At 40.6% G+C, this 14,818-nt stretch overlaps 1 protein-coding gene across 3 annotated transcripts in view; it reads right to left on the bottom strand.

The window, feature by feature from the left end:
• LOC136882300 (calcium release-activated calcium channel protein 1) overlaps positions 1–14,818 on the bottom strand; it is a 398,148-nt gene that overhangs the window by 187,921 nt on the left and 195,409 nt on the right. For 2 of the 3 annotated variants that reach the window (XM_067154870.2, XM_067154871.2), the window contains exon 2: positions 11,534–11,670. In XM_067154870.2, coding sequence (XP_067010971.1) covers positions 11,534–11,638 — 105 coding nt within the window. In that variant the 5' untranslated portion in view covers positions 11,639–11,670. Of the gene's footprint in view, positions 1–11,533; positions 11,671–14,818 lie in introns of those variants that run through there. The other variant, XM_067154872.2, reaches the window with a different exon arrangement.

Genomic DNA, 14,818 nt, shown 5'->3' with positions numbered 1-14,818 from the left:
ACAAGTTAGGGTCGGCACTGTGGTACACTGTACGTGTAAAGTATTGGAATAATTGCACATGATATGAATCTTCGTGAAACTGAGCTTTTCACATATTAATGTCGTAATATTATTACGCCTGATGTTGATTAAGTTGTAAGGTGAATATGGATTATTCGAGATGAATGCAGTGTAGTCTAATATTAGTGTCTTCAGATGAAGACAATGAAAGTCCATGTTAATCGATGTACTTCTTAATTCGTGGGAATATCCCAACTTTTCTCAAGTAATTCAATAATTTCAAATTGAAGGTACAGGTGAATGTTCGCGAAGGCCTTAGGTCTGAAGAACAGATCTTCGACGAAATATCTCAATAATATTTGATTCGCGACTATGCAAGTTCATTCGTTGATGCAATTTTTCGCTCTCATGAGGTAACTCAATCTTGCTGGAACGTAATAAAACTGTTAACAGGAGAGTAATATGGTTGATCGACACTCGTCGACATGTAAATAGTGTAGATATTTTCTTCTTGGTAATCACAATCTTCTTGATAATTTCCGTAGTTAGCGGTAGATGTAGTAATTTGCTAGTAGTTAGAGAATTATTTTCTATGTGTTCTGTTCTGATAATGTGTGACACTTTGATATTATCGATGGATAGTGGACGGGATTTCCACATGGATGATATTCTCCCCATTTACTTATGTTCGTAAGCTCAGAAGGCGTTTTATTTTGTTTAATTATTGATCAGATGCTTAAAGTTCAGTATTAATTCTCACGAAAAGAGATGTGAGACGACGTGAACAGGTATATCCGACGTCTCGGATTAACTTAGAGAAAACCAAGGCAAATTCAACTTTTCATTTTATAACTACAAAATTGTTAATATAACGAATGTAAATTTTATTTTTGCTATAATTGTTAACTTATTGAATCTTGGATATTTCTTTATTATACTCGTTCTTACAATTACTGCATTCTTTCCAGATTGTCGATGAAGGCTTGGCCCAGACCTCATTTTTCTGAATGACAATTTTTGATTCAACTTTAAATAAATAATTTAATGACTTTAAAGACGATAAAGAAAATTAACAATGTAAAATACTCTGTTAGAATATTAGGGAAAACAACCGCCGTGTACCATCCCATTTATTTGCATTTAGGTTTGTTACATCAAGAGCCATGTTAAATTACATAAAGTAGTGATCATAGTCATAATCACAGACTTCAGGATGGTTAATATTTCATTTAATTAAATAAAAGTGTCATATTTGTTCTATACCTGGAACATGCTTATTCGGTGAACCCTATGTTAATCCTGCCACATTCATTTATTTTATAAGCCTACAGCCATCGAACTGAGCACCCTTGAGGTGTCTCGTGTTCGCTGACTGACTATGTCGGGGACAATACATTGACTTCGATTGCCGATTTCTTGTAATTTAGAGGTATGGAGAATGTTACATAGGTTAATACTGTTAAAATGATTAATCCTAAAGACTACTTTCGTTGATATTCGCCAAAAGAACGTCGTGAAATGAAACTACGGAGAGATGAAGTAGTCCAACTGACGTTCCTTAATTGTGAGGCATAATAGTAATTACTTTTATTATCCATAGCAATTATATACATAGCAGAATTTACCACAATACTTTTGTCTTCTGATGTTAATCTTGAGATTAAAAGTCATTATTCCATTAGAGTTTTAAAATTCTTCAAGTGCTGATGTCAGGAAGGGGGCGTGGTCAAAACATAAAATAATTTTCTATGAAAAAATCAGTGAGAGAAAAAAGTATTTTAAGTAAATACTTGGCAAACTGTTCAAAGCACAGGTAAAACTAGCTTCATACTAGCTGGCCTTAATGGCGTACAGAAATGGTTCCTTGGGCTTAATGGCGTACAGAAATGGTTCCTACTTGTCAGTGTTTAAGTGCTTAAGTTCAGATTACCTAGGGAATAATGTATCGTGTAGCTGTCATGTGGCAAATATGACTCCACCTAAATGATTATTCAATGAAAGAAAAGGGGTAATAAACACCTGAAAATAGAACCGAAAAACTAAAACGGAATTGGTAATTCAAAGGTGGTTGTAGGGAGCTATAATACAAACTTAGGTGTTTCAGTCATTCTTGTGTTTGTAATGTCATTTGTGCTTCAGCCAAATCTCCACTTTATGCTAGTTGTTGTACAGTAAAACTGACATTTGAAAATGAATTTGTAAGTAAATCTTAACAATATCAGAATTCATCAGATTATTTTTTCATAGATTTCAACGTAGTGTTCTCAGCTGTGCGTCAGCTTGTTAGCTGTAGTGGGAGCCAATAAGTGATTTCTGAGAAATGCAAAAACTCTGAAGTGATTTCCTGAAATAAAAGACTGTAGACAACAGAAGAAGCAGAATTAGTGTTAGGGGCAAAGTTATCGCGAGAAATCGCTTTGAGCCATTCCTTTTTTTTTTTTTTTTGTTCTGGTCTACAGGGCATTCGTGAAATAATAGTTTTCATTTGCTCTTTTTACTGTTCGAAGTACAAAAAGACACACAGCAATACACGTTCGAATATTTCCAAACACAGTTAAAGAAAAACAAATCTCTACACTACACAATAAAAAGAAAAATAGAATTAGCGCATAAATTATAATTCTCATTTAGGACGAGTTACGGCGAGAAATCACTTTGAACCACACATTACATTTTTTCTTGTTTGCAACAATATCATATATTGCAAGATTTGTGAACACAATTTAAAAAATCAAATCACCACACTACGTAATAAAAAATAAATTAATTAGCGCATAACTATCAACTCTCAACAACAAGGCAACAAACACCTCATTGCGAATACATTACCAACACTTACACCAGAAGAATAATATAAATGAAACTGGAAATGCAGTATTTTGCGATATACAGCTTCCTGTCAGTGTCTAGGAGGTCAGCGCTCCAGCGGCATTATGGTAAAACTTTCCAATTACAGCTTTATGCTGAGCTTCATAAGCGATTGTCAAGGCCGGTAACGCAAATTATCCATAGAGTTAGTAACTCTATGAAATAACCGCGACAAGATTGAAACTACAAAGTTGCATGTTAATACTGTTAGAAATAATGAAACTGAATAATGATTTCGTTTTCTCCCAATCCTTGGCTGAATGGTCAGCGTTGAGGCCTTCGCTTCAGAAGGTCCCGGATTCGATTCCTGGCAGGATCGGGGATTTTAATCACGTCTAATTAATTCTTTTGGCTCGGGGACTGGATGTTTGCGTGTGTTCCAACACGTTTCTCTTCATATTCAGACAACACACTACAATTCCAACCACCACAGAAATATGCACTAGACCTCGCATTTTTAGGAGCTGAAATGTTATTTTAGCCTTAAACAGACTCTCAAATAGTTTCGAAACTATTTGTAAGCAGCTTCAATTTTAGGTATTTTAATAGACATCAATTAAAATCATGTTCTTTTTTTTACAATATTGGCTTTACGTCGCACCAATACAGATAGGTCTTATGGTGACGAAGGGGATAGAAAAGGACTTCAAATGGGAAGTAAGTGGCCGTGCCCTTAATTAAGGTACATTTGGCTGTTGTGGGAATGGCAAACCACGGAAAACCATCTTCAGGGCTGCCAACAGTGGTGTTCGAACCTACTATCTCACAGCCGCACGGCCAACTCGCCCGGTAAAACCATGTTTATTTTGCTAATGATAATAACTCGTTAGGGGGAAACCAAAAACAAGGTTCACTCACCTCTTTGCTGCAGACGTCACACAAAATCAACTTTTACCATCCGATGTGAAATGCGGAAACTCCTATAACCACTTTTTTAACTAACGACGACTCGGAACCTGACATTTTGGCATAATTCATGGTGTACAGTGTACTACTACACTCAGTTTCAAGGCCGCCCCGCTGGGTGCGCTGGCAATCAATTTGGGTGATGTGAATTAAAATGAGTCTAAGCGAGTGAGTGTGTGCTCGATTCTGGAGCAGCCACTCAGGGTCAGTGCCATGTATAGAACACTTCGATGACTTCCGGATAGTTCAATGCTCAACATGCCAAAAAGCAATGTGGAATTCCAGTCCGCTGTAATCTCCATTTTAAAGGAACTTACAATTCTGTTTCCAAAGTCACAGTTACCGGATAAGAATCACAAGAAAACAAGCGCAATAAATGCAGTTCAGCGTGAACTACTTGCTAAATTTAACTTGTGTCCAACAACTGTTGGTAAAAAAATGCAAAACATGAAAATATAACTGAAGTAGGCCTATAAAGTAGAATTAAAGCGCACTGGAAACAAACCCGTATCGTTAAAATAATGGGAGATGGGGTTGATGGGAGAATAGTCCTACCATCGGCCGTCTGAAAGGTAGAAAAACATAGCCTGAAAATAACGACATTAATAAATTGAGGAACTGCGGTGTAGTGGGTAGTGTGACTAGCTGCCTCTCCCGGAGGTCCGGGTTTGATTCCCGGCTCTGCCACGAAATTTGAAAGAGTAGCACGAGGGCTGGAACGGGGTCCACTCAGCCTCGGGAGGTCAACTGAGTAGAGGGAGGTACGACTACCTTCTCAGCCATCCTAGAAGTGGTTTTCTGTGGTTTCCCACTTCTCCTGCAGGTAAATGCCAGGATGGTACATAACTTAAGGCCACGACCGCTTACTTCCTTCCTTCTTCCTTCTCTATCCCTTCCAATCTTCCCATCCCCTCCCACAAGGCCCACTGTTCCACATAGCAGGTGAGGCGCCTGGGAGAGGTACTGATCGTCCACCCCAGTTGTATCCACCGATCCAAAGTCTCACGCTCCAGGACACTGCCCTTGAATCGCCTACTGAATTAGCTCAAGGAAACATGAGCAAGCGCTTACCGGAAAGAGGTGGGATCCCTCGCTGAGTCCGAGGGAAAAGCCAACCCTGGAGGGTAAACACATTAAGGGCCGGTTTCATCAACGTGGGTTAAACCTTAACCCCGAGTTACACAGTTTTAACTCTGAGTTTGACTGTTCATTCCGTTTCATCAAGGAGGGTTATTTTTAACTCTAGGTTAAGACCGGAGTTAAGTTAACCCCTCGTTTCACCTGGGTTAAACTGTTTATTCGAGGTTAAAAGCAAAATGGCCACCGTAAATCATGCATTTGATGCAGAGTTGCTTTATTTAGATTTGTTAAACGGTGTTCCTAACAGAAATAGGCCTATAGTAAGAAGGAAAGACTTTGAAAATCTATCTGAGGAACAATTTCTGAAGAGGTAGACTTCAAAAACCGTCGTCAGTAAATTCGTCGATGATGTTCGCGAAAGGTTAGAATACACAGCTGATCGAAACAAACTTGGGCTTGCGAACTAAACTAGAAACTACATTGACCGTAATAGTAGCAACAGCGGTATTACACAATATTGCTGTGGAGAACCGAGATGAACTTCCCCCACAGGACTTGACTCTGCATCAGTATCTCACAGGAAGGAGAAGGAATAGGAATGTTGGAATTGAGAATGGCATCATTCTTCACATTGATAACGACAGCACTACAGTGGCATATAGGAATGCAACTGCAAAACACCACTTCAATAGTACAACACCTATGAACATTATACTGTGTATTACGTAGTGGTTATACAGAAATGCACTTTGAAATTAAACTGTATATATTTTACTTTCGTGTGTGTTATTGCTATGAAGGTGTGCCAACTTTCAAAACACAACTCTTGGCACAGAGAAGCTAAAATTTTTAAGGAACTGTTTTAGTTGTTTCGTAGATCGCACTGTAACGTGGGCAATATTATTAAATTCCCCTGTTATTCTTTCCCATGTATCCTCCTTTTCTTTTAATTTTATACCGTCAATCTCCTTGCATTCTGTAATACTTCGGTACTCGGAGGCTAATTCAATAAGTCATGATTTCTCTAAAGCAGAAAAAATCGTGCCACTATTTCTCTTCTGCACTTCTTCCATTTTTCGTTCAAGATCACGAAAGAATAATATCTACCACGGAAGTGAGGAAGAAAACGAAATACCGCGCAAGAAATGAACAAAAGAACCAAGCAAGAAGTGTGTTCATGATTTCTGATTTTTAGTCACTGCCTCCTTGATTATTAGGGCAGCTGCGAGGTTTAACGCGGTGTTAGTTAACCTTCTTTATGCCGATGATGTGGTACTTGCACAAGAAACCCGTCCTGAACTCCAGCATCAGGTTCAAACATGGAAGGACAGACTGGCTGAAAATGGACTGCACCTCAATATCCAGAAGACAGAATACCTGGAATGTGGCCCCCAAACCAGAGGTACCATAAGTATCAGTGAAGAAGATTTAAGTACTTGGGATCCGTCGTCACCTCAAACCCACTCCTGATACTCGGATGAGGGTAAATGCAGCTTGGCTCAAGTGGAGACAGGTCACTGGAGTCCTCTGTGATAAAAAGATGCCTCAATATCTAAAGGCAAAAGTTTATAAGAGTGTGGTACGGCCAGCAGCGATCTATGGGACTGAATGTCGCCCCATGACGAAACAACAGGAGCAAATGTTGACAACTATGGAGATGAAGATGCTTCGATGGTCCATGGGGCTGACCCGATGTGACCACATAAGGAACACGGACATCCGGCAAAGGTTTGGTGTCGCGCCCATCATAGACAAAGTGAGGGAAGCCCGTCTCCGCTGGTATGGCCACGTCATGAGAAAACAGGACGACTCAGTTGCCAAAACAGCGCTCCACATCAACCACGAGGAAGACCGGCAAAGAGATGGACTGACATCAGGGCAGACATGCACAGTGTTGGCTTAACACCAGAAGATGTCAACGACAGACAGAAATGGAGGAGTTGTAGCAAAGCAGCAGACCCTGCAAGTCGGGATTAATGCTAAGAAAGAGAGAGAGTTAACCCTCTGCCGAAATAGCTTGGTGAAACGCGTGACTTGTAAGAATGAGTTAAAATGTTAACCTTAAGTTAACAAACCCAGGGTTAGAGTATATTTAACCCACGTTGATGAAACCGGGCCTAAGAAAGAAAGAAAGAAAGAAAGAAAGAAAGAAAAAAATTGAGGAAAATGGTATAAAGTACGAAACAAACATTGGTTGAAATCTTCCTTTCCTTTGCAAGTGGCCTGTACATTAATGCTAGGGACATCTTTTCTGTAAATGTACTCATTCCCATGAACATGTGTCTTCTTAATTTGTACATTAGTACAGTCTACAGCTCCGACAGCATTAAGGGGAGCTAAAACGTTCTTGCCACTTAGCCTGTGCTTCCTGCATCTAAGCAACATTTGTTGGAATTTTATCTAACAATCTGTTTTTATTTCTATTTACGTCAAAACTTGCGAAAATGTTTTTGACATAGTGCTCCGAGATGTCTTCACCAACTCCACTCTAAAACCCAGGGTCACCCACATAACGCAAGGAGGTTCTCATTTTTTTTTTTTCGTTTGTTAGTGCACCACCTTTTGTTTCTTTGGAGTGCCCAAGGAAATGCTCCGCTAACCATTCAGTATGCTCCTCACTGGACCTATATGACAACTTGAGACGATTCTCGGTGAAGTTTATATAATTTTCTTTTCCGATTAACCATCACCATAAATTCTGCCACACCGAACTCGATAGCTGCAGTCGCTTAAGTCTGGCCAGTATCCAGTATTCGGGAGACAGTAGGTAGGCCGCTCCCTTCCCACTCCTAGGCCTTTCCCGTCCCATCGTCTCCATAAGACCTATCTGTGTCGGTGCGACGTAAAGCAACTAGCAAAAAAAAAAAAAAAAAAAAAAAAAAAAAATCTGCCATGCTGTTGAAATTGACGCAATCATTTCGAGTCGCCTACTGAATTACTGTAGCTCAAGGAAACATGAGCAGGCGCTTAATGGAATGAGTGCCTGCTTTATCTTTATTCACCAGAAATCTGGAGCGCTCACTCTGCTACTCGAGCGACTGGAGTGTGTGTTTAAGGTTACAGGTCTGCTGTGAGTGACTGCTACCGACAGGCGGTTTTTATTCACACCAACCAATGGCTTGCGAAATCTCGCAAAGTGGTACGTATTCTTGATTAGGGTAATTACCCTAAAAGTGGCAACAGTGCTTATCAGTGAACAGCAGTTCCATGGCCACGCTTCATTAGAGGAAACAGAAACCACAGCCTGTTAGATAGTGATAAACTGATAAACTCAATGTCAAAGCCACCTGGACGCGCCCTACATATGAGCGAAGCCACCGAACTGTTTCACGAAGAGCGTTCACATCGAGTGATTTCAAACATGCAGGATCTCTGAATCACACTACACCTAGTAATGCGAAATACGGCCTCTGCCTTACCACCTTCCTGAGCTCATGTAACTATAGAAGGCGGTGGGGAATCTTTCATGGCACCTTCTTTATAATGTACCAAGAGTCAGAATCCTCGAACGATGTAGAAGAGAAACACATACGAAAAACATTACAGTGTTGAGAGAATATTTTCCATGACGTCCGATACAGAAACGAAGGGCGTAAATCACAATAACGCGTCAGATGTACTAGTGCATGTCAAGCTGGATACTAATAACAATCATTTTACCGAAAATATGATGATTCTCAATAATGTAAGTGCATTCTTAAACATTTAAGTAGCGAGCGATTATACATCTTCGAATGTTTCACTTTCCAACGAACTGCCGTTTTAGCGCGCACTGGAGGTGACAGTGGTACCATTTATAGACTTGTTTATATAGAGACAGCGCGCCGAGCAAAAACTAAATGGTGGCTATACTTACCAGAGAATCTTTGCAAATGTGTTCTTCGCAATTAGGCTCATTTTTGGTTGAATTCTAATGGATGAATCGTCCTAACTGATTCTGGTAAAAATATTAATCAGAGATACTTAAAGGTATTTTTTTTAATTTGCTGTACGTCAGACAGACAGGTCTTTTGGCGACTATAGCATAGGAAAGGGCTAGGACTGGGCATGGAAGGAAGCAACCGTGGACTTAATTAAAGTACCTGGTGTGAAAATGGGAATCACGGCAAACCATCTACAGGGCTGCCGACAGTGGGGTTCGAACCCACGAATTGAAGCTTTTAGCTACAGGGCCCAGTTGCTCGGTTGGAACGCTATAGTTGTTCTACCAGGCTTTACCTATTGCACTCTGCGCTACAGCAGCTGCCTCAGTCACAGTTACCGAATAAGAAGTACAAGAAAACAAGTGCAATAAATGCGCTATATTTCACGCAACAATAGTGCCTATATCCAACACTAGATAGTAGCACAATGCAGGGTCAGTAGTACGGAGAGTATTTCAAGACCATGTTTCATAATTATCCGATGAAAAAGGCATAAATGCGTGTACAGGATAATGTTCTGTCTGGAACTAACAGAAAGAGGCGTTTAAATGTCTTGCTACGCCTTTAAAAATGGCGGAACATGGGAAATCATATCGCTAATTCATCCGCAATGGCCAGGAGTACAGTAATATTTCGAAATAAAAAACTTACCTTAATGTGATGGCGCAGATTATTATTGCACAAGGAACACATCATGAAATGATTTCAATTATCTCCACTGCAGCTTCGTGATATATGCAATGTATGTTTAGAACATTTGAATATCGAACATGAGAAGAGAAGCAATAGGTATTGGTTGATATTCGGAGGAAGACAGCTGATTATAGGAATACTGTACATGACAAGCGAAGTGAACACCATGTGGCCCTTCAGCCCCGGACGTTCTACTTATAACTGTCCCACATGCACTAATGATGAATGAGTTGCCTGATCGCTGGTTTACAAAGGAGCGCTACAACGTGCTGTAATTCGGATGTGAAACAAATAGCTGCCATTTTACTACACAATACGTTCTGTAACACGCCAAAGATGCAGAAAATAAAGTTTAACAACCCACTGATTTATATACGTACAGACGTCCACTCTAGCAATATATATATCGTTGTTTATATGTGGTATGTGCCTTGAACGATCCATTAGCGCTTAATAGCAATTCTGTTCGGCGAAATACGTGTATAAAAAGGAGGCGGGTGGCTATTTGTAAACTCATGCGCATACAGTCCGCAAGCTTCGGCTGCATTCCGACCAGACTCTCCATAGATTAACATTGTGTCTGCGCCAGCCATTGTCGATATGTTGACAGTAACTACCAGCCTACTGCTGAGAGCTTTTGCGGGAAATCTCGCGTCGAAATCACACAGCACTAATTTGCGGCCACACACAGCGTGGTCAAGGTCGCCCGTTCGAGAACGGGCCGAGGTCCATTTTGTTTTCCCGGTCAGTGTCTGCTGTCTGGCCACAGTTGCGGAATGAAGACGCTGGGGCACTGTGCTCTTGTTTGAATACTGTGCGTTCGTTTTCTACTTTCACTTTGCAAAACAGAATTTTCGGAGTGCAAAAGTACTCATGCCTTTAGGATACAAAAGACCAAGAATTCAAAAATAGAAACATAAAGAGAAATGCGTGATTAGCAGCAACGGGCGCTGTGTTGGGGGAGACGTTGTATTTGTTTTGCTGATCGGATTTTTCAACAAACAGAAAAACATTTCAAATGAATTCACGGATATTGTGTAATACTCAAAAATTTGTCTTGGTTGTCTTTTAGTTTATGGTGTAGGGGCTCTATGACCTGTCACTCATTATAGGACGAGAAGCGCCACCTGTGTTGACATGGACTGTCAATACAGTGCGGAAAATACAAGGAAGTCTGTCTTCTTTCTGGAATGAGCATTTAATGATTGGAGAGTTTCAACTGGCGGAAATATCAGAAGTGAATGCTGTAACTTGGTTGCTAGCGGCGGCAGTGTATTGGAATTTGACACCATACGATAAGAGTGGATGGACGTTGGTGGACTTTATCAGATCAATCAAGACCGCTCGTTGGGAAATGGAGAAAAACCGTAATACAGAGAAATTTGCGAAACATTTATTTTATTTTTAAATGCTGTTATTTTATGTCTTTACACGGTGATGTAATGAGAATTGACAACAGTGAGATGGCTTTGTATTTTTTTAAGAGTGTTGTTCTGTTCTTTGTATTTCTTTATTTAAATTATAAAGTGCAGTTTAGTGTTTATATTAGTCTCAATACTTTTATGCAATTATACAGGTGTGCTTATGGTTTTCAGCTCACTACGTTTCTTTAAACTGTCATGCTGTTTTTTCCGTTTTAATTGATTAATTTGAAATGTGATTTGTACTTTGTAATTTTGAAAAGGTGAATAAAAAACTGCATTCTAAAGAAATCGGATGGATCCAATATTTTCTTTGACGACAGCGAACAGGCGATGCTTTGCTGCTTCACAATATACAACAAGCAAGTGTGGCCCTAGCCTTACTGACGCAAGGGGGCGCTGTCATCTCTTCATATTGTGCGTAACTAACCTGCAGGCAGTAATACCCCTGTTAAAATCAGTTATTAGATATCCCATTCATGATCAGTGCAGATAGGTGCTTACTATCCAGCAAGCAATCAGTGGCAGCTTTGTCTGTAAACACGAACTGCGACTCGTTATCAGTGAGCAAGAAGCACTGCAGTACTTGTGCATGTTAGAAGCAATGTGTGACAACATGTGCTGACGTACAGGTCCACTTACCTCGAAGCCGTACCCTCTGCTCCACCAATAGCCTGTTCCAGAGCCCCCTGAAGACGGCTTGCTGTAGATGAAACGTCGACTTGAGTTGCCGCTCCAGTCTGACATGGAGATTGATTTTCGATCACTGGATCACTCTCCTGGAAAGAGAAAACACACCAGTGTGAGTTAAGACAAGACCGTTGCTTATGTTATTATACAAGGCTGGGAAATGACAAATGAGAAGTGGGGTCACCGAATTTAGTTTTCAGTTCGGTCGCTAGGATGGCCTTTCTAAGACACAAGTTTTGAATGTTTTCTTATGTTCAAGATGAATATTGTGACAAGTGATTATGAAAAATCGCTAATATATAGCTAATTACGATACTTAGTGCAAATAATTCGTCAATATGATGTTAATATGTCTTGTTGGAATCTTGTTTACATCAATATCTTGAGGTTATGAGTCGTCGTACTATGGGCCCACAGTCAACACGAATGTTTACATATTTGCAAAGTTGTTTTAAAGTGTTTGTGAGAATCTATAGTCAGTTTATACACATGTAAAACTAATACTTACAAATAGTCTTTGTAATTGGTCTCCAGTTCAAAGTCACCATTTTAATCTCACATCACTGCCCAGCCTAACTTAGCTTTAACACTTTTCTGTTCAAAGGTTTGCTGTGTGTAACTTAATATGACACAGGATTACTGTAATGTGTGGAACATGTCTGAAGAGAATACAGAGCATTTTTTTTTTTTTTTTTTTTTGGGCAGTACGTTCGCAACCTTGGTGGAGTGCAGTCGCTTTCGTGCTCGCTACGTGTGACTCATCCATAGCCTGCTATTCCCGTCGTACAGCTTTCAGTGTTCGTGTAGGATATTTATCGCTCTTGAACTGCAGCTAACATTATCAACTGGACTATGAATGATCCGCCCGATACGGGGCAGATCATTAATTCTGCCCTACAGACTTGTTATGCAGATCCAGCTACAACACCTTTACGAATAAATCCTCTTGATTTTCAATCAAGTCTTCAAGATCAACAGCAACCAGCCCTCCCAGTGGAGCAACATCACACTTTACGTAATCGACATCATGAAGAGAGCAACGTCAGCACCGGCACCTTATCAACAGAACGAGGATCAAGTACAGGTACACATAGTCATAATAGTTCTAATATGAAGTGCAATTTAGACCCTAAAACTGAGCGTTTTCGTGCCGATCCCAACTTACATACGGAACAGTTAATAGACTGGATACTGAGAATGAAAATGCCTCTTCCGACACAACTAATGACACAAATGCATCAAACCACCTTTCTGTTAATACCCCATTAGTTGCCCCATCATCTTCTACTAGGGGTACACCGTCGTCATCCCGTCTCAGTCAAAATAATAGGTACAATAATACTGATAACGGACCGTTCCTTGTTGTTGTTGTTGAAGGGACTAAGGATAATATGGGGAACTTACATCCGATGCCAATAGGACGATTGATCTTTAGTGAAAATATAATTCCCCGTCAACAAGTTCTGGACATTAAACCTTCTGGTAAGAATAGACTTCGTATCGAGACCTTATCCGGAATAGCAGCAAACAAGCTAGTTGAATCCAACTTTTTGAAGGAAAAACTCCTTGATGTCTATATTCCCAGCAGTGTTGTGCACAGGCTCGGGATTATCAGAAATGTAGACACGACATTTAGTGAAGATGAAATTCTAAAGGAAATTCAGAGTGCTATTCCCATTTCCCAAGTGAAACGATTTACAAAGAAGCTTCCCAATGGAGACACGCGACCTATTCCAGTCTGCCTCATAACATTTCGTGCCCAACACCTACCTCAACATATTTATATCCTAGGAACACGGTGCGAAGTTCAACCTTACATCTTTCCAGTGATGCAATGTCACCGATGCTTAAGATATAACCATTCATTATCTGAATGCAGAGGACAGCAACGCTGCAGTAGGTGTGCGGGACCCCATGACGTAAGAACTTGTACTGACACTGCACCACCATCATGCATGTATTGCCACGGTCCACACTTAGCCACGGATAGGGAGTGTCCCGAGTACAAGAAATGGTCGGAAATCAAATACCTTATGGCTCAGAATAATGTATCTCAAGAAGTAGCAATCAAAATGTACCATAACAGAAATTATTCTACTGCTGTACTGGCCCCGTCTTTCAATTGGCAAAGCAGGGAAGAATTCCCTCCTCTCTCACAATCAGCGGTCCCGTCTCCAGCGGACTTTCAGCCACAGCTACCACGCACGTATATCCCGCCGGCTAACATGCAGCCTCGGTATCCAGAACAGGTTTCTCAGCAGGTAAACAACTTGACCAACACGTCGTTAACCTCACAGCACCATCAACAACAAATAATGCCTCCTCAAAGACAACAAACGCCGATGAGAGTGCGTCCTCGCATACCACAGCAATTGCAACGGCCCCAGAGACTTCCTCCCCCATCTACACCGCAACCAAATTATCCATCGATACAACAACGTCAGTATACTCCCCCACATTTGCCTGTAACACCAATTTCCCACAACCCCTATCCCCCCCAACCACATAACATCATGACAACCACCTCCAAAAATTATGAGCATTTGATCGGAAAGATATTTAACCTTATCATGCTCCTCCTTACTCAAGCTCAATCTACAACGCCCGATGCCTTTAACCCGGCTATAATACACAACATGATCGCAAGTTTATTTACTTCAGGTAATGAATAAAATACTCCAATGGAACGCACGTTCCGTACTTGCGAATAAAGAGACCTTACGAAGAGTTTTATACACCGAAGATATTGATTTCGCCACCTTGAGTGAAACCTGGCTTAAGAACGATTCTAATCTAACCATTCCTGGCTATCATGTCATCCGACAGGACCGAGAAGACGGATATGGAGGGGTAGCAATATTAATAAAGTATACAATTCCATACGTAGAAGCAGTTATTGATCACTCGCAGATTGCAAGTTTTCAGGCCGTTGCCGCAAGAGTTCACATTAACAACCAAGATATTACATTGGTCTCATTATATAGCCCACCACGAACAAAAATTCAATTTCAAGAACGGTATCGGCTTACGCAACAGATAGAGCCACCTTTTCTCTTTTGTGGTGATTATAACGCACATAGCACAACATGGGGTTGCGAGATAAATGATACATATGGTGATGCTGTCTTACAAATAGTGGATGAGTTCAATTTATTTGTGTTAAACGATGGATCGGCTACCCTGTTACCAGTACCGGGACAACGTCTCTCCGCTGTCGACCTAACCATTTGTTCTTCT

The sequence above is a fragment of the Anabrus simplex genome, chromosome 10 (genome assembly GCF_040414725.1).
Source record: "Anabrus simplex isolate iqAnaSimp1 chromosome 10, ASM4041472v1, whole genome shotgun sequence".
Taxonomy (NCBI): domain Eukaryota; kingdom Metazoa; phylum Arthropoda; class Insecta; order Orthoptera; family Tettigoniidae; genus Anabrus; species Anabrus simplex.
Note: the sequence above shows the minus strand (reverse complement) of the source record. Positions and strands in the feature narration are given on the sequence as shown.